The 22,373-nt window shown below is 40.9% G+C and overlaps 1 protein-coding gene across 1 annotated transcript in view; it reads right to left on the reverse strand.

Moving 5' to 3' along the window:
* OXCT1 (3-oxoacid CoA-transferase 1) overlaps nt 1-22,373 on the reverse strand; it is a 109,244-nt gene that overhangs the window by 11,837 nt on the left and 75,034 nt on the right. Inside the window, exons 13-14 of the mRNA XM_054178046.1 lie at nt 21,558-21,633; nt 3,749-3,838 (exon numbers count right to left, since the gene is read on the reverse strand). Of these exons, the coding sequence (XP_054034021.1) occupies nt 3,749-3,838; nt 21,558-21,633 (166 nt within the window). The remainder of the gene's footprint in view (nt 1-3,748; nt 3,839-21,557; nt 21,634-22,373) is intronic.

Consider the following 22,373-nt stretch of genomic DNA (forward strand, 5'->3'; position numbering starts at 1 on the left):
GAAACATTAATTTTCAAAAACAACTTACTCAAAATTTAAATATGTATGTGAAACGCAAAGCTGCAGCCACTCAGTTTCACTTGCTGGAGCGTGTCCAGAGAAGGGCAAGGTTGGTGAGGGGCTTGGAGCACAAGCCCTATGAGGAGAGATTGAGGGAGCTGGGGTTGCTTAGCCTGGAGAAGAGGAGACTCAGGGGTGACCTTATTGCTCTCTACAACTACCTGAAGGGGGGTTGTAGTGAGGCAGAGGTTGGTCTCTTCTCCCAGGCAACCAGTACCAGAACAAGAGAACACAGTCTCAGGCTGTGTCAGGGGAGGTTTAGGCTGGAGGTTAGGAGGAAGTTTTACACAGAGAGAGTGATTGCCCATTGGAATGGGCTGCCTGAGGAGGTGGTGGGGTTGCCGTCACTGAGGGTCTTCAGGGCGAGGCTTGACAGGATGCTTGGTTGCATGGTTTAGTTGATTAGGTGGGGTTGGATGATAGGTTGGACACAATGATCTTGAAGGTCTCTTCCAACCTGGCCTATTCTATTCTATTCTATTCTATTCTATTCTATTCTGTTCAAGGTACCCAGAACACTCTTCGAGTTCACTGCTATTGCATATTACAGCTCTGGTGATTTGGGGCAGTAAGTACTGAAATTCCACACATCGGAAGGTGACTAATAAGAGATTTCAGTGTGCCACTGAGTGGGCTCCTGAGTTTGAGTTCTTCACACTTCTGCTTCATAGTTTGTCTTCCATGTGGCAACGTGAGCATAAGATATACATGGGACCTCACTGATGACACATGAAGGACAAAAATTAGGGAAAGACATTTCACGCATGATATTTCTCTTACACTTTATCACCAACAGTATGAGCAGGGTCAGTCATACACACAGGTATTTCAGATCCTCAGGGATCAAGCGCATAGTCATGCTCTGAAAATAGCAAATCCAGCTTCTTTACCCACACTGAATCAGACTTAAAGAGATGAGTGCAATATGCTCATCTTCCAATGCCAAACAGATGTTACATCACCTCTGACTTAGAAAGCATGCAAATATTGTAGAAAAGAGTACTGTGGTAAAGGATGTATATATATAAAAAACCCAGAATTTACTTTAACTTACATCCTTTTCTGGAGCATCAAGTGTTAGCTACTCTAAATCCTGAGAAAAATATTACCTAAGAGAAAACTTAGCTTCCAATAAAAAGTTGGGCAGATAAGGTTTGGGTGATGATTTTGGTTGTTTTGGGTTTTTTTTTCCCTTCCTCTCTTTTTTATTCCTTTTTTCCTTAAATTTTCTAAAATAGGAGTTCACAAATAGCTTTAGATCCTGCTAAATGAATGTACGCTGCAAGTGCTCTCAATGGATATAAACCAGACAGATCACTGCATTTTTAGTCAGCATTTGGAGGTGTTTTACAGAGGTAGCATTAAGTGCACATTTTTCTCATATCACAGACTTTTACTTTTTTCTCTAATTATTAATTTTCAACTAGGCATTTCAGAACTCTCAGAGCTGTATGTCTTAGACATATCTTATTTAACCACCCGAATGCAGTATTTTTTGAAGTTCACAATCATCAGTTTGCCTTACAGATTAATATAAACTCAAGAACCATTTCTCATCCAGTTTGATTCCTGAGTGACAACAAAATGAACAATCCGTGTGCTTCTGAATTTATTTTTTTCTATGAAGAACTATGTCTTCATTCCAGTTCCAATACTGGCAAGATCCACATCTGGTATCAGCATAAATATTCTGATGAAACTCACTCACTCAATGAAAATAATGACTCCCAACAGTGTTACTTTCAACTGATCTGCTTGTATCTTGTTCATCTTGAGGACCTTGCCATGAACCATGGCTGTCATTAATCTGTGATATTTGCAATATGTCCAATAAAACATCAGGTATAATTTGCAGCCATACAAAATAAAAATGTCTCTTCTTGATAACCACTTGAGACTGAAATGCATGGACTTGCAGAAGTGACACCTGAGTGGCTTCTGTAACCCTGAGAACTGGCACATTCCAGTTTATCAAAACACTCAAGCTGAAGATTATTGTAGCATGTTAGCATTGAAGACGTCTTTCAGAACAGGAATCAAAATGGGACTACATGAGTTACTGTGGGCTTTGTTCAGATAGAGAAAGACTGTTGTGTAGATACATAAAACATTAATGTGTTTCAGGAAAAAAAAAATAATTAAGATATTCTACAACAAATTAGACTTAAGGTCGATTTGCCACATGTCTCATTGCAACCTAAGTATATGGAGCAAAAATTTGGTGAACCTCCTGTTTCCTGACTTGCTGTGATGTACAGATTTCCTGAGCTCAGACTGCTTCTAGACAATAGCATTTAATTGTCACTGATGAACTTTAAAACAGTCCCTCTCATATAGCCTTAATTCTTGGAGCTACTGCATCAACCTGCCAATCATCCACAACTTCATTATCTAGCTGTAAAAAAATGTTCCTTGTTTTAAAACATGTGTTGCTAATTTCAGTTGACTACCCTTTCTTCTTTTCTTAGGCAGGGACTAGCCATTCTGCAGTCAACTTCTCCATTTTGTGTATGTCTATGTTACTTTTCATAAATGGTGTATCTTAAGCTAAAGAACATTCTTCAAAACTCATTTCATGTTCTATCACCTTTCTTCTGCATCTTTTGTTTTTCATCACATGCAAAGATCTAAGTAATAAAAAATGTAATTAATTTGGGGGAGAACATATTTAGTTCTATTTGTAATATACTGCATATCAGAGTTCTAAAAGTTAATTCTTTGAGTATTAAGACTAATTTCACCCTCACAATTAGCTGTACCTTATATTTTGCCTGCACTTCAAAGACACAGCCTATTGCTGTTTAAATACTGCAACATGTGTACATAAAGCAGAATGCACTTTTAAACTCTTAGAAAACTTATTTAAATGTTTAACAAGCCATTGCCATTACACTAAAAAACTTGAAAAGTATTAAAAGATCTTTCACAAGATGACAAAACAGACAAAACTGACTGCAGAGGCCACCTGCACTGACCATGTCCACTGAAATTACTGTATATGCCTTCCACTGTATTTCCATTCATCACATCTTGACTGCAGTTGATTTGCAGGAGACTCTGGCATCTAACAATATATTTATTATTTACTTGGGGAATAAGGTGAAAAAAATGACCCTATACAAAAATGCCTGTAGACACAGAAGAGTGTCACAGTGCATGCAGATGTTCCTTTTGACTCAATGGCACACTGGGCTTTGAAAAGGACAAAAGACTGCTCTCTTGATGAATGGATGCATGGGGCCCAGCAGTTGGCTGGATCTAGACCACAACAAGCAGCCAAAAAAAGATCTGTTCTACGAAGCTGTCAGTACCGATTTGACTAACAACTTATATTTCCATACCAACAAGTATTTAACCATAGGGAGCTTCATTTTTCAAAGGCAAAAAGAAACACCTCTGGGGTAGCCACCTACCATAGGTCTGGCACTTGATACTCTGATTAAATTTGCATGAGCTAAAAACTGTGTACAGCTTTTAAACTTTAAATTAGAATTTCATTTTTTCCCTTGGTGGAAAGAGGAAAGAAAGCATATTAGGCTAGCTTCTAATAGACTTCCACAACTAACAGCAAAACTGTCAAATTTTCACAGAATGAATTTAAGATGTTCTTTTTCTTCTTCCTCTTCTTCTTGTATGTTTTTTTGGTACAACACAAAACACTTATTAGACAGAAGAATCAGAGCCTTACCTTGGCTGAGTGCTCCATGGTGACAACCACTTTAGTCTGTGCACTAGATACCAGGTCCATGGCACCCCCCATTCCTTTCACCATCTTACCCTAAAATTAGATTTTGATGTAAATATAACATTCTTACTATATCACACACAAAAAACAATAAAATAAACCAACAAAAGATACAATCTATTGTTTGCAATGACAGCTCAAGACACTCACCTCCTCCTGCACTGAAAGTCCACCTATTGCACTGAAAGTCCACCTATTTCATCAATGCCATGTACAAATGCTAACATAGCTCCACCAGAGTGAAAACAGCTGTCTCATTTTAGGCTCCATTAGACAGGATAAGAATGATGACTAGAACAAGAATTCATTGCCATAGCTGGTGCTCTGGGATGTAACCTATGATTGGGTACTACCGCTGGCTTAACAGAAGCTTTGACAGTAATGGACAATGAATTTAGTTCCAATGGTTCTGACCCTGGAAAAGGAAAGTGTTCTTTTTTTTGTTGATAGAAATGTCATTATTTGCTCAAAACAAATCTTTGCTTATTGTCCTGGGTTAACACAGCCCACTCTCACAAGCCTTTCCCCTTCCCCTCACCTCCTCCCTCATGGGGGAGAGGGGAAAAAAGGGTCTGAGAGTCAGAGTTGTTAGTTGAGATAAGGACAATTTGCTACTCTATTGTAGGGACAGAAAAGAAAAGTAGAAAAGGTACCGACTAGACAGAATCCCATCACAAATGTAAAATGAAACCAGAAACAAAATGAGACAAACCCCAGCCCAGAAACTGGGGAAGAGACACAAAAAACCTGCAACAGGAAACTTTACAAACTATAGAATATGTTGTAATTCCCGTGAGCCCTGGCCAACCCCTTTCCAGTCACGGAGTGAGAGAATGATGTTCAGCATGGTGTGGAATATACAGTCCAGATTGCCCTGCTGCTCTGGGCCACTGGGGGTGGGAGGGTTCCTCTCCTGCCTCCCTACCAGTGAGGCCAGTCAGTTTAAACCAATACACTTACGAAATGTAGTACATTTCAGCACTCTCCCACTGCCAGCAATTGTTCATATCACTGTATCAGCACAAGCAGATTTTTTTGCTCTATTCCAGCTATCTGTGCATGTTATACCAGAAGACAGCAAACTGACGTTTGTCTTTCAGTACGAGCAAAGCTTTCTGCCTTTGTTACTTATTCTCAAGAATGTCAGAATTGCACCTGTTCTCACAGCCCATGTATTATGGCTCAGTGTTAATCTAACTATATTTTTATTTTGTGTCATGCTGCAGCATTCAACCCCTGCTTGCTTCCCTCATCAGAAAACGAACACATCTCATCTAAAAAGGTAAGAGGTGGCACACTTCTGATGGAACTTTACTGTTAGGATAAAGTTCTATCAGTGTCAGCAGAGTAGTCATTTTTAGACAACAAGCACTGGACTCCAAAAACTAAACAAGGAAACACATCATATGCCACTCTGGAGCTGCTGAAGAGGGCAGCAATGAGAGTAGAATATCAAGGCATCTACATGATAGGGGACGTTAGCCGGAAAAACAAGGCAAAAAATTTTACAGGTTAAAATAAATTAATTTCTGTCCCAAGTGTTTTGTGTTTGCTCTCTTCTGATTGATTATCATCTGCAATTGAAATAAATTAAGTACAGTAATACGATGCATGCTCTTTTATGTATAAAACATAATAGTACATGATTAACCAACTAGAACAATTCCCAGTATAAAGCTTTTCTTTTACATTTCCTTCTATTAGCTATGTGATTCACTACCTTACTAGTATCACTACCTATAATCCATAATATAAAACATATGGAAAAGACTTGTCTCATTAAGGGTCCAGGCCAGCAAATCACTGTTCTCTTGATCATAATGAAGGGACTGTATGCACATACACCCTCCCCTGTTTGGACAGTGAAGAACAAATTCAATCTTCCTATATCTATAAACAACTCCTTTGGAATTTCTCAGGTCAGAAACTTGTTTAGTATCAATCATATTAATTAACATTATTACTAAATCTCTGTCCTTACCTTCCTGGCAATGCTCAGATCTTCTCTATCCTACCTGGAAACACAGAGCTCTTATATAGACAGAAGTGACTTCTCACCTGCCTGCCAGAGGCTTACTGATTAGATAATGCAGAGTAGCTGAACACAATGGGTTATCTTCTCAGTATCTCAGAGTTGAGGCTTATGCTATTGGTACACCTGTCCTGATAATGCCCTTAGTTAATTTTTCAGTCCTTGTAGTTCTATTAATTAGTACAGACCTACAGCAGATAGAAAATATCTGAAGAAATAAGTGGCAAGGAAGGACAATGACAAATCTGCTGGAGAAGCTGTCACAGAACACTGAGAGATTTCATTCCTATGCAGGAAAGTGCCATTATGTTGAAGAGAAAGACATAAGAAGCTTTAAGTTACTACATCTGCTCCTGCTCTTTAAGAAAGTATTCTCATCACTGCATTATGCCTTGTAAAGCAAATAAATTAAGCATTAACTCCAACTAGCCAAGTAATTACACCCTTTTCCTTGAGGAATATCCAAACCATAAGAACCTTTGTTTTAGTGTAATACTTTGCACATAATATGCAGTCTGCCAGTAATATGTGATCTGTCATGAAAATAAACATTTTACCCTTCTGAAGATCAGTTGCAATAGATACTTTTGCAGTGAAACCTCTCAAAAAACAGAAGCTGGCTTTACAGTTGTATTGGTTTGAGCCTTAACTGGGAGTTAAGAGCTCAGATGGGGGCAAGGCTGAGAATCTCTCCCCTGCTCCTCCCTCCTCCCTCCCAACAGAGAGGGGTAAAAAAAGGAAAGGGAAGGAGCAAATCCACCGAGCAATAATTTGGAGTTGGCCTGGAAGTAGAGAGGTAAAGAGTTTTCTTTAAACAATATATATGTAACAATAACAGGTAAGGTTCACAAGGGCAAGGAACAAGGATAGATTGGGGGGGGGGGTGGGCAAGAATACAAAACCAGTCTCTCTCTCTCTGAAGAGGCACGGAGGCAGCAGGGAGGATGATCAGGCCCAACCACGTGGCAGAAGAGCAGGAAGGCAGCCACAGCAGCTCTCATCCAGGAGAGGCAGGAGCCGAAAGGAGGCCTAATGACTGCAAAGTCCTGCTTTTTATACCCTAGCTGGGCAGGGAGGGGGGAGTGGAACAGACTCAAGTTTTCCAGGGGGGAAAATGCCCTGCAGGGAGTGCAAAGCCCCCGCAAGCCCTCCACCCTGTTTTGTTTCTTTTCAGAATGGGCATTAACCCACCACAACAGTGAATAGCTGAAGTGGGAACCATACATTTCACTTCACTTTTTTTTTAACTTATTTTTGATTGAACAGGGCAAACTGCAAGCAGTAAAACTGTTCACTCTTGGTTTCTTGATAAGGCATTTCAGCATAATGCAGTAATCAATATGAAACTCAATTGTTTAAAAAAAATCATAAAACTAAAAAAAATTAATTTTTTTTTTCAAAAAAGTATTTCAAATAAGCAGCTGTTTAACCATATAAAGTGCCTCTGCAGGTTTCCTGCTCCTTCTTGAGAGGTTGGTATGGTCCAGTGTTTGCATGTCCTCCCCTCACTTACGCAAGACTATTTTTATTAGTTTCCAATTACAATAGCACCACTAAAGAAATCAGAAGGCAATACTTAGATCAGTAGTAGAGCACTGGTAATTTGAAGACCTGCATCAGGAACAGTGTGGCCAGCAGGCACAGGGAGGTCATTCTCCCCCTATACACTGCACTGGTTAGGCCGCACCTCGAGTACTGTGTCCAGTTCTGGGCCACTCAGTTTAGGAAGGATGTTGACTTGCTGGAATGTGTCCAGAGAAGGGCAATGAGGTTGGTAAGGAGTTTGGAACACAAGCCCCATGAGGAGAGACCGAGGGAGCTGGGGTTGCTTAGCCTGGAGAAAAGGAGGCTCAGGGGTGACCTTATCGCTCTCTACAACTACCTGAAGGGAGGTTGTAGACAGATGGATGTTGGTCTCTTCTCCCAGGCAGCCAGTACCAGAACAAGAGGACACAGTCTCAGGCTGCAACAGAGGAGGTTTAGGTTGGATGTTAGGAAGAAGTTCTATACAGAGAGAGTGATTGCCCATTGGAATGGGCTGCCTGGGGAGGTGGTGGAGTTGCTGTCATTGGAGGTTTTCAGGAGGAGACTTGATGGGGTGCTTGGTGCAATGGGTTAGTTGTTTAGGTGGTGTTGGATTGGTTGATGGGTTGGATGCGATGATCTTGAAGGTCTCTTCCAACCTGGTTTATTCTATGTATTCTATGTATTCTAAATCCCCCTTTCCCCATCTCCATCAGCAGAGGTTTGAAATGGAGAAAGGCGACGGCTACGAAATTGCCTTCCCAGGTGTGAAATTGCCTTCCCCTTCTCCTGGGGACAGGTAATCAATGTCCATTCTTCCCGACAGGGCAAAGGCCCCTCACAAGGTATTTACTGGTGGGGGAGGTCGGCTGGGTTTGGGGTTGGGTTTGGGGTTGGGTTTGGGGTCATTCTGCCCCTGTACACTGCACTGGTTAGGCCGCACCTCGAGTACTGTGTCCAGTTCTGGGCCCCTCAGTTTAGGAGGGATGTCTTCCAACCTGGTTTATTCTATTCTATTCTGTTCTAATGCATATGGAAATACAAGCTTGAATAATTCCATTTAAAACTGAGTACCAAACGATAGCCAAGCTGAAAATATATACCCACTTGGAAAGGAACTGAGTCACTTACTTTTTATGAATTCTAGCACATACTGCCAACTGACCTAATACTGCATTAAATAGTGTTCAGTCTGAAATTTCTTTCCTTCCATTAAATAAAAAATACATATGCCTCACACTATGCTAAAAGTGAGTAAAACTACTATTCCAAAAACTCAGAAGATAAAGGATGCTTCTAGTTTAAACTAGAGTTCTCATGCAGGCTTCCCATTCAACCTGAATTTTCAGGCAGCCCCCAGAAGACCTTGAACAGGCCACCTAGGATGACAGAGTAAAGATCTGAAGAATGTCACTATGATCTCTGATGGTCAAAGATTTGCAGCTTCTTCATGAAAGGAAATAATTATAACACACTAGGGACAGCTATTAAAATCCAGAACAATAGGAACAGTATAAACTCCACATGGAAAAGCAGAAATGAAGGTAATGCAGTTCATACAAGATACTTCCATTGTTATTATCAATGGTACTAATGTGGTAGTCAAAAGGATGAACTCAGGACCCCTTCAAAATGTTCTGCTGTGCCCATATCTACAGTGGTATGCATGCACTGCTAATACACATTAGTCACAAAGTTGTCTCACCCTGTACAGGTACTGTCTGCCTTCACAGATGTGCCAGCTTCAAATTACATGCACAGCACAAGTAATGAGATCATCAGAGCCATATGTAACTATTTAAAAAACAGTATCTCATCAGCTGCTGTGCAGCTACATGTGCTTGGTTTGCAGTTTTGTTTGTTTATTTGGGAGGATGCATATTAGCACAGACCTTAGGTTTCTAAGAAAAAGATACCCATCAGAAGGTAATGTTTAAAAAATGCATATGCCTAAATCTACTGTAACTACACAAAAATACAGATGGCAATTCTTTGCCAATTGCTGACAGTCAGGTCGAGTGTTTAAAGGAAAGGTAAATTTATAGTTCATTCTAAAATGAAAGCCACAACACTTCCAGGTTTCATTCTTCATTGTTAAAGACTCCATAAAGATAATATAAAAAAAAAAAGATGGGTAGGGCTGAATATATGAACACCATCATTGAACATCATCACTGGAGGTGTTTAGGAAGAGACTGGATGGGGCACTTGGTGCCATGGTTTAGTCGATTAGATAGTGTTGAATGATAGGTTGGACTCAATGATCTCAAAGGTCTTTTCCAACCTGGTCTATTCTATTCCATTCTATTCCATTCTATTCCATTCTATTCCATTCTATTCTATTCTAATCTAATCTATTCTACTGAAACATACTTCTCCTTGTCCATTTTCCAATGATTTAATGTTCTTATATATATAGCACAGTTACAGATTTATTGTAATTAGTCATCCCTGGGGAGACATTATAGCAGCCTCCCAGTACCTGAAGAAGGCCTGCAAGCAAGTCAAAGAAGGACTTTTTACAATGTCGAGGGGTAATGGCTTTAAAATGAAAGAGGGTAGATTTAGATGAGATGCAAGGAAGAAATTCTTTAGAATAGAATAGAATACATAGAATAGAATAGAATACACCAGGTTGGAAGAGACCTTCAAGATCATCGCGTCCAACCCATCAACCAATCCAACACCACCTAAACAACTAACCCACGGCACCAAGCACCCCATCAAGTCTCCTCCTGAAAACCTCCAATGACGGCGACTCCACCACCTCCCCAGGCAGCCCATTCCAATGGGCAATCACTCTCTCTGTATAGAACTTTTTCCTAACATCTAGCCTGAACCGCCCCTGGCACAGCCTGAGACTGTCCTACTGTGAGGATGGTAAGAACCAGTGGGAACAGGTTGTCCAGAAAAGTTGTGGATGCCCCACTCCTTGGAATCATTCAAAGCCAGGTCAGATGGAGTGGACAATGTCCCTATCCTAGATGAGCTTCAAGGTTCCTTCCCACCCAAATCATCCTATGATTCCAAAATTTTGTCACTATGACAGCTAGATTAGATCTTATTCTGATTACCAAGAAACATTACCAAGAAACACTGCAAAATTATTAATTGGATTTTTGAATCAATAGAGTTAATAATAGAGCAACACAACTAAGAGTTAATGCTGGCTGAGTGCAACAAAGCTAAGCACACTCTACATGCACAACAGGGTGAAAATCTCTTTTAAAGGATGTCCAAAATGATGACTCAGCTGTATGGCTTAGGAGTACAGAAAATTACACCATTTTCAAGACTGCTGACCAAGTACCTCATAACACACACAAAGTGAAAAGCAAAATTCAAAATAAATTGCATTTTTTAAAAAAATAGAGCATAAGTTCTTGAGCAACTAATGCTTCTTGGAAAAATCTATTAATAATGCTTTCCTAAAATGTAGCACACACAAATAAATGCATTAACTATATATTTTAACTTTCCCTAACCAGGAAATTAAGGCAGCATAAAATATGTGCAAAGAAAGTTGGTCAATTTTTTCTCCTCTATTTTCTCATAAAACTAATCGGAAATAACAATTTGCAATAGGTTTGAATGACTGAGTGAAATGCAAATGAATACACTGAGAAACCACATCTCAGGAGCAACTCAAAACAGTCTGTGACATGCTTCATTGAAATGGATTTGCTTTATAGTGATGAATGCTATTTCACTGTAATAGGACAGTTAAGCCTTCAATCTACCTTTGCATACTGTGTTCAAAACACAAAGCATAGCATGTATTAATTAAATATCACTGTCAACAAAATACTACTCTTGCTTGAAAGTGATGGTTCCACATAGTAGTCACAATTGTTACCACTAACCCACAGATCAGGAGTCTTTTGATTGATGCTTATATTTTTGAGATAGGAAGAATTCCCTCAGCTGTTCTCATTATGCAGATTCCTAATGCAAATCTGCCACTTCCTACACTGAAATTTTAAAAGATTATGAATAAAACACCAACAGTGAGCTCCTACTCATTCAATGCAGTCTGAAGAGAAACAAACACAAATAACATTGATAGAAACAACCAAAATGTGGAAGAATTAAGGCTACCATAATACACTCCCTTTCTCCTTTGAGGATCTACAACTCTTCCAATGGTGGCAATTACATGCTGCAAGGGTCCTACTGGACTTCCAGACACACTTTCATTGGGAGAAAAGCAATGAGATGATACACTACTGTAGGCTTTGTCCCAAGGCACATCTACAAAACCTACTATCTCTTTGTAATATTTCAGTGAAATGTAGATTTCCAAGGAGATTCTATCTAACAACAGGTCTTCTCTTTTGTTCAACTACTGTTGTAGAATCCTACTCAGTCTTGTCCTAGACATCAGGTAACCTCACATTTCTACTAAGAGAAAGTGAGTCATTGAAAGACACAAGCCTGCAGATTTTCTATTCATACAGAATTCAATTAATTTGTAGTGCTCAAGAATAGAATAGAATAGAATAGAATAGAATAGAATAGAATAGAATAGAATAGAATAGAATAGAATAGGTTGGAAGAGACCTTCAAGACCATTGCGTCCAACCTATCATCCAACACCACCTAATCAACTAAACCATGCAACCAAGTACCCCATCAAGTCTCCTCCTGAACACCTCCAATGATGGTGACTCCACCACCTTCCTGGGCAGCCCATTCCAATGGGCAATCACTCTGTGTAGAACTTCTTCCTAACCTCCAGCCTAAACTTCCCCTGGAACAGCTTGACACTGTGTCCTCTTGTTCTGGTGCTGGTTGCCTGGGAGAAGAGACCAACCTCTGCCTGTCTACAACCTCCCTTCAGGTAGTTGTAAAGAGCAATAAGGTCACCCCTGAGTTGCCTCTTCTCCAGGCTAAGCAACCCCTGCTCCCTCAGCCTCTCCTCACAGGGCTTGTGTTCCAAACCCTTTTTACAATTAACAGTTGAAATACGGTTCTCAAGATTTCTTGTAATGTTGTACAACCTGAAACAAAACATTGACAGCTTGATGCACTAAGTGCAACAGAAATAACAGAAGAGAGTTCATAGACAAGTGGGTAAATATCTGGAAAATGAGGAACTGTAGCATAACAATTCTTCCCTTTTCTCTTCTCTTCTGATCTCTGGCTGTTTTGCTTCGCTTGGTAGAGATACCCTGCTTATCGGCTGGCTTTGGCTAAGTCTAACTTCTCTGCTCCTCTCTCTTGCCCTTTTGTACAGGGGGGTAGGGGAGGCAGGGAGGGAGAAGCTGGTGGTTTCCTTGGGCTCTTGACCAGGGGGGTTTTCGTGTTATTTGCTATTTGGAAATAAGTATATAATATTGTAAATACTGTATATTTTGTACATACTCATTGCATTCCATCATAGAGTGTAGATTTTGCTTTTAAATACAGCTTCATTTGCTTCTATCTGAGTTGGTCTGGCAAAGTTAATGTTGGGGGGAAAATTCAACCCGCCACACATCTAATCATGAGGGGGACCTTCTTTACTTTGAGAGTGGCAGAAGGCTGGAAAAGGCTGCCTAGAGAGGTGGTGGAGTCTCCACCCACCTGGATGCTGTGTTGTGCAACTTGCTCTAGGTGAACCAGCTCTGGTGGCAGGGAGTTGGACTAGGTATCTCCAGACATGCCCTATCATTCTGTGATTCTGTGATGTTTTAAATACCTGCACAGGTGATGACTCAGCCACTTCCCTGGGCAGCCTGTCCCAGTGCTTGACAACCTTTCAGTAAAAAAATTTGTACTAAAATCCAAACTAAACCTCCACTGGTACAACTTGAGGCCGTTTCCTCTTATCTTTTCACTTGTTACTTGTGAAGAGAGACCAACACCCACCTCACTGCACCTTCTAGGGAGCAGTAAGGTCTCCCCTCAGACTCCTTTTCTCAAAGCTAAACAGCCCCAGTTCCTTAGCTGCTCCTACCCTTCACTGCCCTTCTTTGGACAAACTTTGCCACCTCAATGTCTTTCTCCTAATCAGAGGCCCCAGACTGAGCACAATATTTGAGGTACAGCTTCACCAGTGCTGAGTAAAAGGGACAATCACTTCCCTAGTCCTGCTGGCCATGACATTTCTGACACACCCAAGGATGCTTTCGGTCTTGGAGTACACTGCTGGCTGATATTCAACTGTCAACCAACACCACCAGGTCCCTTTCCACCAGGCCACTTTGCAGTCACACTTCCACAAGTCCAGTGGAAGACCAGTGCCACAGAGAAGCATGTCAGAAGTTCTCATGGTTTGTTTTGAACTATGCCTAGCCTGTGATATAGGTGATAAAGGAATTATGTACCTCTCATTAGGAAGGCTGCAGAAAACAGGGTACTTCATATTAAGGCATAGGCCAGTAGAAACTGTTTCATAAAATGCCTCTATTCTGAGCGTCTCAATCCAACATGGATTTAGGAAGGGCAGATCCTGCTCTCCAAACTGATCTCCTTGTATTATCAGGTGACCCGCTCGGTGGATGTGGGGAAGGCTGTGGATGTGGTCTACCTGGACTTCAGCAAGGCCTTTGACACCGTCCCCCACAGCAAATTCCTGGCCAAGCTGTCAGCCCATGGCTTGTACAGCAGCACTCTGCTCTGGGTTACGAACTGGCTGAAGGGCCAAGGCCACAGAGTGGTGGTGAATGGTGCCACACCCAGCTGGCAGCCAGTCACTAGTGGTGTGCCCCAGGGATCAGTGCTGGGCCCCATCCTGCTCAATATCTGTACTAATGATCTGGGTGAGAGGATTGAGTCAGTCATCAGTAAGTTTGCAGATGACTCCAAGTTGGGAGCAGGTGTTGATCTGTTAGAGGATAGAAAGGCTCTGCAGAGGGACCTTGATCGACTGGACAGATGGGCAGAATCCAACATGATGGCATTCAACAAATCCAAGTGCTGGGTGCTGAACTTTGGCCACAATCCCATGCAGAGCTACAGGCTGGGGTCGGAGTGGCTGGAGAGCTTCCAAACAGAACAGGACCTGGGGGTGCTGATTGACAGCTGTCTGAACATGAGCCAGAAGTGTGCCCAGGTGGCCAAGAAGGCAAATGGCATCCTGGCCTTCATCAAGAACAGTGTGGCCAGCAGGAGCAGGGAAGTCATTCTGCCCTTGTACTCAACACTGGTTAGGCCACACCTTGAGTCCTGTATCCAGTTCTGGGCCCCTCAGTTTAAGAAGGACATTGAGACTCTTGAATGTGTCCAGAGAAGGGCAACAAGGCTGGTGAGAGGCCTAGAGCACAAGCCCTATGAGGAGAGGCTGAGGGAGCTTGGATTGTTTAGCCTGGGGAAGAGGAGGCTCAGGGGTGACATTATTGCTGTCTACAACTACCTGAAGGGAGGTTGTAGCCAGGAGGGGGTTGGTCTCTTTTCCCAGGCAACCAGCACCAGAACAAGGGGACACAGTCTCAAGCTGCACCAGGGGAAGTTTAGGCTTGAAGTGAGGAGAAAGTTCTTCACAGAGAGAACCATTAGCCATTGGAATGGGCTGCCCAAGGAGGTGGTGGAGTCACCATCACTGGAGGTGTTCAAGAGGGGACTGGATGTAGCACTTGGTGCCATGTTTTAATCATGAGGTCTTTGGTGATGGGTTGGACTTGATGATCTTTGAGGTCTCTTCCAACCTTGGCAATTCTGTGGTTCTGTAAAGGGGAGCTACAAACAAAGCAAATACAGTCAGGAAGATCTGCAGTCAATCTCTCAACTTTTAAAACCCCAAGTAAAATGATTTAAACTGCCACAGAAGCCAGGACAGGTGTGACAGTGCATGTTGATGCTGCTGTTCTGTAGATGCAGCAATTTTTGATTGTAGCTTGAGACACACATAGGTCAGGATACTGTATCCTTCACCCATGAAGTGAAATGTGCTCCATCCAATAGCTCCCAGCAGCCATAGGCTTAGACTCTGCTCTGCCTGTCTGCTCTGCTCCATGGCCATGTCTCTATTGTTTCTCTTCTAGCTCTCCTGGGCACCTTCTCCCATCTGCACTCTGTCCTCAGGGCCTACTCAGAAATTTGCCATCTCCTTCTCCTTTCCCTCCTCAGAAACAAACTTGTTAGTTGAGGAAATAAAGGGAGAAAGACAAAAAGCCATTATGTAGTAGAGCTTAATGGAATAAAACTACCGATAAATACCAGCGTTTAGGAAGTAACTTCTGCCTAAGCAAACAGCATGTTTTAGTGCATGTAGTTAAAATATTTTCCCTTTACTCATGGGATTTTCCTCTCTATTAGACATTAGCAGATAAGAGCAAAGATTATTGCAACGAGCCTTCCTCAGCTCAATTCCTAACAACACATGCAAGTAAATAAAGGTATGGACACACGAGCGCTACAGTGTTACCAAGCTCTTATGGGACAGAAAGGATATCTTCATCATGGCACTTATTCAAACTACAAAATTGAGTGTTATCACTTGCCCCTGAAATGGCAAACACCATCAATCCATGAACCCAAGAGCTATAGTATGCAAGAAATTTTTAAACCAAACTTAAAAGTTAAATGAAAACCATATACAGCAAATACAGCTTGAAGTTTCCTTACACGATGAGCTTTTGGCAAAGTTGATCTCTGCATCATGACATCCAAATCATATAACTAAAAAAAGATGTAGCTTACTCATAATTCAACTTAACTGAAATTAACACACCACATTATTTACAGGAAAAGCAGGAAGATCTGAAAGTGTAAGTGCTGGTTAGTCCCATTTTAAAAAATCTGTGCTGTAGAACAGTAATAACACGTAAGTAAAGCAGATTAAGGATCACCTGGACCACCAGGTATCAAAAGAGGGACATGGATGCAGGTCCCTCTCCATCGAGGCAGGACAGGCAGGCAAGGCCCCTTCCAATCCTCTCAGTCTTCCCAGTTGCCCACATACCAGAGGTATGGGGCTCTTGAAACAGAGGGTCAGACACAGGGATGGAGATGATTGTTCATGTACACAGCCACCCAGGACTTGTCAGCCAGCTTCAGAATTTAGGACTAGTGGAAATGAGAAAAAAAGAAAGGTGGTAGTAGTAGGGGATTCTCTTCTCAGGGCAACTGGGGACCCAATTTACATGCCAGATCCATTCCATAGGGAGGTCTGCTGCCTGCCTGGTGCACAGGTTAGGGACATTTCTAAGAGACTCCCCAGTCAGGTGCAGCCAATGGCATCCTGTCTTGTGAAAAAAATGATGTGTCCAGCATGAGTAGGCAGGTGATTGTCCGCTTGTACTCAGCTCTGGTGAGGCCACACCTCGAGTATTGTGTCCAGTTTTGGGCACCTCAGTACAAGACAGATGTGGAGGTTCTGGAATGAGTGCAGAGGAGGGCAATGAAGCTGGTGAAGGGCCTGGAGAATAGATCTTATGAGGAGCAACTGAATGAGCTGGGGCTGTTTAGTTTGGAAAAGAGGAGGCCAAGGGGGGACCTCATTGCTGTCTACCTGAAAGGACATTGTGGAGGGGCTGGTGCTGGTCTCTTCTCTCAGGTAATTATTGACAGAACAAGCAGGAATGGCCTCAAGCTACGACTGGGTAGGTTTAGACTGGACATTAGGAAAAAAATTTTCACAGAAAGAGTGGTCAGGCATTGGAATATGCTGCCCAGGGAGGTGGTCGAGTCACCAGCCCTCGATGTGTTTAAAGGTCATTTAGATGTGGTGCTTGGGAATATGGTTTAGGGATGAACTTTGCAGAGTAGAGTTATTGGTTGGACTTGGTGATTCTGAGTGTCTTTTCCGACCTGAATGTTTCTGTGATTCTGTGAAAACAAAGTAATCAAAGGAAAATCATTGCTGATTGGAAAGGCTCCCAACTTGCTTTATGGAGGCTCTTCAGGCATATTTACTCACAGTCAAGACTAAACCACTGCAAAGCATATTTGTGGCCAAAGATTAGTGCCAAACGAGGACAGCAAAAAGTCACAGGGGCCGATGTGGTATATGCTGGTAAAAAGATATACATCAGAGATAGGAAAAACACATACTAAAGCTACCCAAAGTCCTATTTTATGGCTTCAAGTTTTCAAAACGTTATCTGTTACTCCTGAATTTGGGGCTGAACATAAAGAAAAGGCATCTTTATAAGCAAAATAAACAACTCCAGATACGGCAAACAATACCCTTGATATGGATGCAAAAGTGAAATCAGCATCTAGTAGAGAACATAAAGCACTGAAGGAAGGGATACAGAAGTCTACACAGTTCTGAGAAAAACTTAGAATGTAAAATGCTGGCTTCCTCTTTTGATAGTTCAGATCTCGAAAGATAAGTCACAAAAATTGTCAGTGAAAGAAGGTGCTGAACTTCTGTGAGGTGAAAAGTATTCTGAACTAGAAGTGTACAAAGCTACTGGAAAAGCGAGTAGTACACAGTCCCTGAAAGCATTGCATGGTATTGTATGCATTACTTGTGCCTGAAGTCTCTGTGAGTACTCTTCAACCTAAGTTTAGGACAAAAGCTAAAGCTGAGTTTTTAGAAGCAGTTTAGCCAAGTGTTTTGCTCATCACAGATGTTACTAGCAAGTTGAAAATAACACAAAAATAATTCTGCTATTTTATAATTGGGATATATCTTTGGAAACTGATGCTAACAGGAATCAAGCTCTGGGTAGTCAACTAGATATATTAGGAAAATATTCTCCATGTTGAAGTTTATACAAATACAGCAAAATTTGAATTTTCAGGTGTTTCTCTAAATGTATATGAGCAAAAATTAGATTTTTTAAAAATTCAATACTTAAACAGCATCAAAACATACTTTGTTGTATGAAATGTAAATACATGTTTATCGAGTTTAGAAAAGTCGGTAAGCATGACTGAATTTGTCAAACATAGAAAAGACAGTCACTAAAACAAACAAAAGCTGGCATGAGAAAATGGCAATACATATTGATTTTAACCACAAATTGCTTTGGTTTTTTTTTTTCAAAAGGTCTGCAACCCTATTAACACTGCTAAAAAACTTTGAAAAACAGCAGGAAAATCCCAAGACAATGAGAGTGGAAGTCAAAATAAAAATAAAACTGGAAGTACAGTAGAATGGTCTTTAAAAAATACAAAAAAAAACAAACCCAAACAACACCACCACCAAACAAACAACCAAACCAACCAAAAAAAATTAAACAAACAAAACCACACAAACCTAGCCTGGAGGAGACTCAGGGGTGACCTTATTACTCTCTACAACTACCTGAAGGGAGGTTGTAGACAGGCAGAGGTTGGTCTCTTCTCCCAGGCAGCCAGTACCAGAACAAGAGGACACAGTCTCAGGCTGCGCATGGGGAGGTTTAGGTTGGATGTTAGGAAAAAGATCTATACAGAGAGAGTGATTGCCCATTGGAATGGGCTGCCTGGGGAGGTGGTGGAGTCGCTGTCATTGGAGGTTTTCAGGAAAAGACTTGATGGGGTGCTTGGTGCCATGGGTTAGTTGTTTAGGTGGTGTTGGATTGGTTGATGGGTTGGACATGATGATCTTGAAGGTCTCTTCCAACCTGGTTTATTCTATGTATGTATGTATGTATGTATTCTATGTATGTATAAACACACACCCCCCCCACAACAAATCAAAAGCAAACCAAAAAACACAAAAGCCCCCAGCCCACCTCAAGTAAAAGGAAACCAAGCACAAAAACAAGTGGTAGTTTCTGGGGCTCATGACACTGGCTTTCAAGAATGATCACGCTAGTCAGTAGGTTTTAGATTCAGTACAGATGTAACTGCATGAAATTCTATGTCCTGAGGATATCAATACGGTCAGTTGAAATTACTGCAATTAAAATCTATCCACTGGTATTTCAGGAGTGCTTTTTTTCAGAAATTTCAGCTTTGTGAGCTCTCACAAGAGGTGCACTTTTCTAGTTTACTTGGAATACTTTAGAGCAGGAATCCATTTTTATTACTTGTTCAGTTGGGTATTTTGAAGAACACTTGTCTTGCCGCTTCAATTTACAAAAGTAAGAATAAAGCAAACAGCAATTCCTCCTACCTAAGATTCAACCATCCTCCTGATTTCTGATAGGCTTTTCAGAAAAAGCTTAAGTAAACAGAAGAATTCACCAGGTGCAGAAACATTTCACTGATTTTGTAGGACTAAAGGATTGTCAAAGAAGAAAATCTCAGGAGCTAAGCAATCTGGCATATAAAAGATTGTCTAGGCACATGCTTATATAATAACTTCCATTTTGAAAAAAGCATAAAAAGAATGTCAGTCTAAGGGAACTGAGCTAAAAAAACCCTAGAATTTATCTGACAATTGAAATAAAAGAATTATTAGATTAAAATACACTTGAACTGTGCCTATAACAAAATATCTAAAGAGTTTACAAAAAAATATTCAGTTCATGCTGTACAATTTACCTTTAAATATTTTTTCTGGTCGCTCTTCAAAATTTTGACAGAAAATGTAGTAAGTCAGAATCATTTTTAAAAGCTGCTATGTAAACGAGTAATTTCTGCTTGTGTAAGTGTCACAGCCATCACAAGTGAACGTGAAGAAAGTGCTTTCGCAGAAGCAGAGCTACTTTGTCCATGTGAAAGATAAGTTCTCTTGAAAACTTCATTTCTCATGAATGAAAAAAATTCCCATTCAGCTTGTCAGTGACAGATCCTTGCAGTACTGGACTGACAGTGTATAGTACTTAAATTTAGTTATGTCAATCACCTGCAAAACCCCCATAGTTTACTAAATGTAGGAAGTTTTTAAACTAGTTCACTAGTGCACCAGTTCATCTGTTCTCAGTTGTGCAGCCATAAAACCAGGTTGTGCTGTGAGAAGATGTAAGCAACACTGGTTTTTTATGGATTTATCTCCTATGTGCCATATTCCAACCTGGCCATAACCTTTCACATCCATCCCTACAATCGCTCAGACAGACACAAGGAATGACACTTCAGATAATCCTTTCTCCCACATCTGCCTGTACAGAGTCTGTCTGTGCCCCCTCTTGCTAAAAGCAGCATATGCTTCAGACACTGTTCCAAGACTTGTGCTCTCATAGGCCGTCAAGATAATTCACACAAACTGCTGGGATGAGCTAATACTACTCCAAGAGCATATGAACTTGGGGCTTTTTCTGCTATACTTAGCTTTCAAATTTCAATGACTTTCCAGAGACTTTTAGTACTGCTCATACACATAGAAATATGTCCCATTAGCTTAAGCCTTGCTAACATTTGTTTCTAGATATCACTGAATTGAAAGCCATTGAAAACACCAAACTTGCAAGCCATGTGAAAGATACATATATTATTTAATGTTGAAACATAAAACATGTTCTTTGTGTCCAAATAATGTCTTAATGTCTTCAGATGCATAAATAACACCGGGATAATATGATATGTTTGCAATCTATAGGACTATTTGGGTAAACAATAGTATTGCCACCTCCTAGATGCATTCCAAATGGAATGTTGTGATCATTTGACAGGCACGCCGTGGAAAATAATTTTAAAATAACTTTATGATGGGCTATTCTTTGCAACTACATGGAAAGAGGTTGCAGAGACGTGGTGGCTGGTCTCTTCTCTCAGGTAACAAGTGATAAGAGAAGAAGGAATGGCCTCAAGTTGCACCATGGGAGATTCAGATTAGATAGTAGGAAACATTTCTTCAGTGAAAGGGTCATTGGGCACTGGAACTTTGGGCTGCCCAAGGAAGTAGTGGAGTCACCATCCTTGGAGACGTTAAAAGATGTTTGGATGAAGGAGCTTAGGGACATGGTCTGAAAGTTGTGTACAGGAAGATGTTAGGTTATGACTGCACTCAATGATCTTAAGGTATTTTTCAAACAGGCGATTCTGTGATTCTATGATGGTATTTTACATCTTCCTCCAAGTTCTTGCTCTAGATGCAACTACATGGGAGTTGTCACTCATAAGAAAAAGCATTAGTCTTGAGCAAAAAGAGGGGACATTTGAAAGGCATAGACCCAAGAGCAAGTAAAAAGGCTTCCGTACATCATGTCTAGCTTTTTACGATGCTACGGAAAAGCATCATTGTAAAGGGTCAACTCCAGATAAATGACTGCTTACTGCCAGCAGTATGCAAGAAAACCTGCTGACCTTAAAGCTGCACATACCCTCTATTTCAATGCTTTAAGCTTCATAAGCTCCAACCTGCTTCAGCACTTTTCTCCTTTGTCTGATGCTCAGTTACATTTTTATTATCCTAAGTACAGTGTACTGACAGTAGTAGAAACACATACTTACAGGAATCATCCAGTTGGCCAGGTCACCATACTTAGACACCTGCATGGCTCCAAGCATTGTCAAATCAACATGGCCTCTGGCAACAAAAAGTGTGTAATCAGCATATCATGCTCAAGTAACAAGCCACAAATCTTAACAAGCATTTGTTCACATTCTCAATACCTCTGTATAAGAACAGTGGTATACCACTGACATAGCAACTATTTTGTCACACACGTAAGTTGGCGGTTTTCCCTTCCCAGATGTATCACTGATGCAAAATTTTCTGTCTGCCTACTAAGCCTCAAAAATGTCATTACTTTTGTCTTCTTTGGGTTTTGGTTAATTGTATGTAGAGTCAATCAGCTCTGAACTCATACTTTTAAGTGCACTCCTTCACATATTTACATGCACTCATTATCTTTTCAGAGCCATTAGGATTTAGTGTGTGTTTGCATCCAGCCTCCTTCCTGAAAAACAAACTAAAAACAGGTGCCCACAGTGAATTTCCATTAGGGAGGTGGAATGAAGATTACAGTTGCAAGCCGAGCAAAAATAATACACAGAGTGCAAGTACAGATTAGATACTTGGAAACAACCAAAAAGAAGTTGTTAAAATAGAGTTATAGGTATGTATGACCAAGTGGTGGCAGACACAAACATCACTACAGTATCTGCTAGTTGCAGTGGTTTTCTATTTCCAATAGCTAGACCTAATCCTCTGTAAACCAACACAGATTAACTCCATGTTAGTTTTACAGGTTGTTAAATGCTAACCACATTTGAAGAATTGCTAATTAGCTCAGTCACTGACTCGGTTTACTCTTTCCATGTTTC

This window comes from Dryobates pubescens, chromosome Z, assembly GCF_014839835.1.
Source record: "Dryobates pubescens isolate bDryPub1 chromosome Z, bDryPub1.pri, whole genome shotgun sequence".
Classification (NCBI taxonomy): Eukaryota; Metazoa; Chordata; class Aves; order Piciformes; family Picidae; genus Dryobates; species Dryobates pubescens.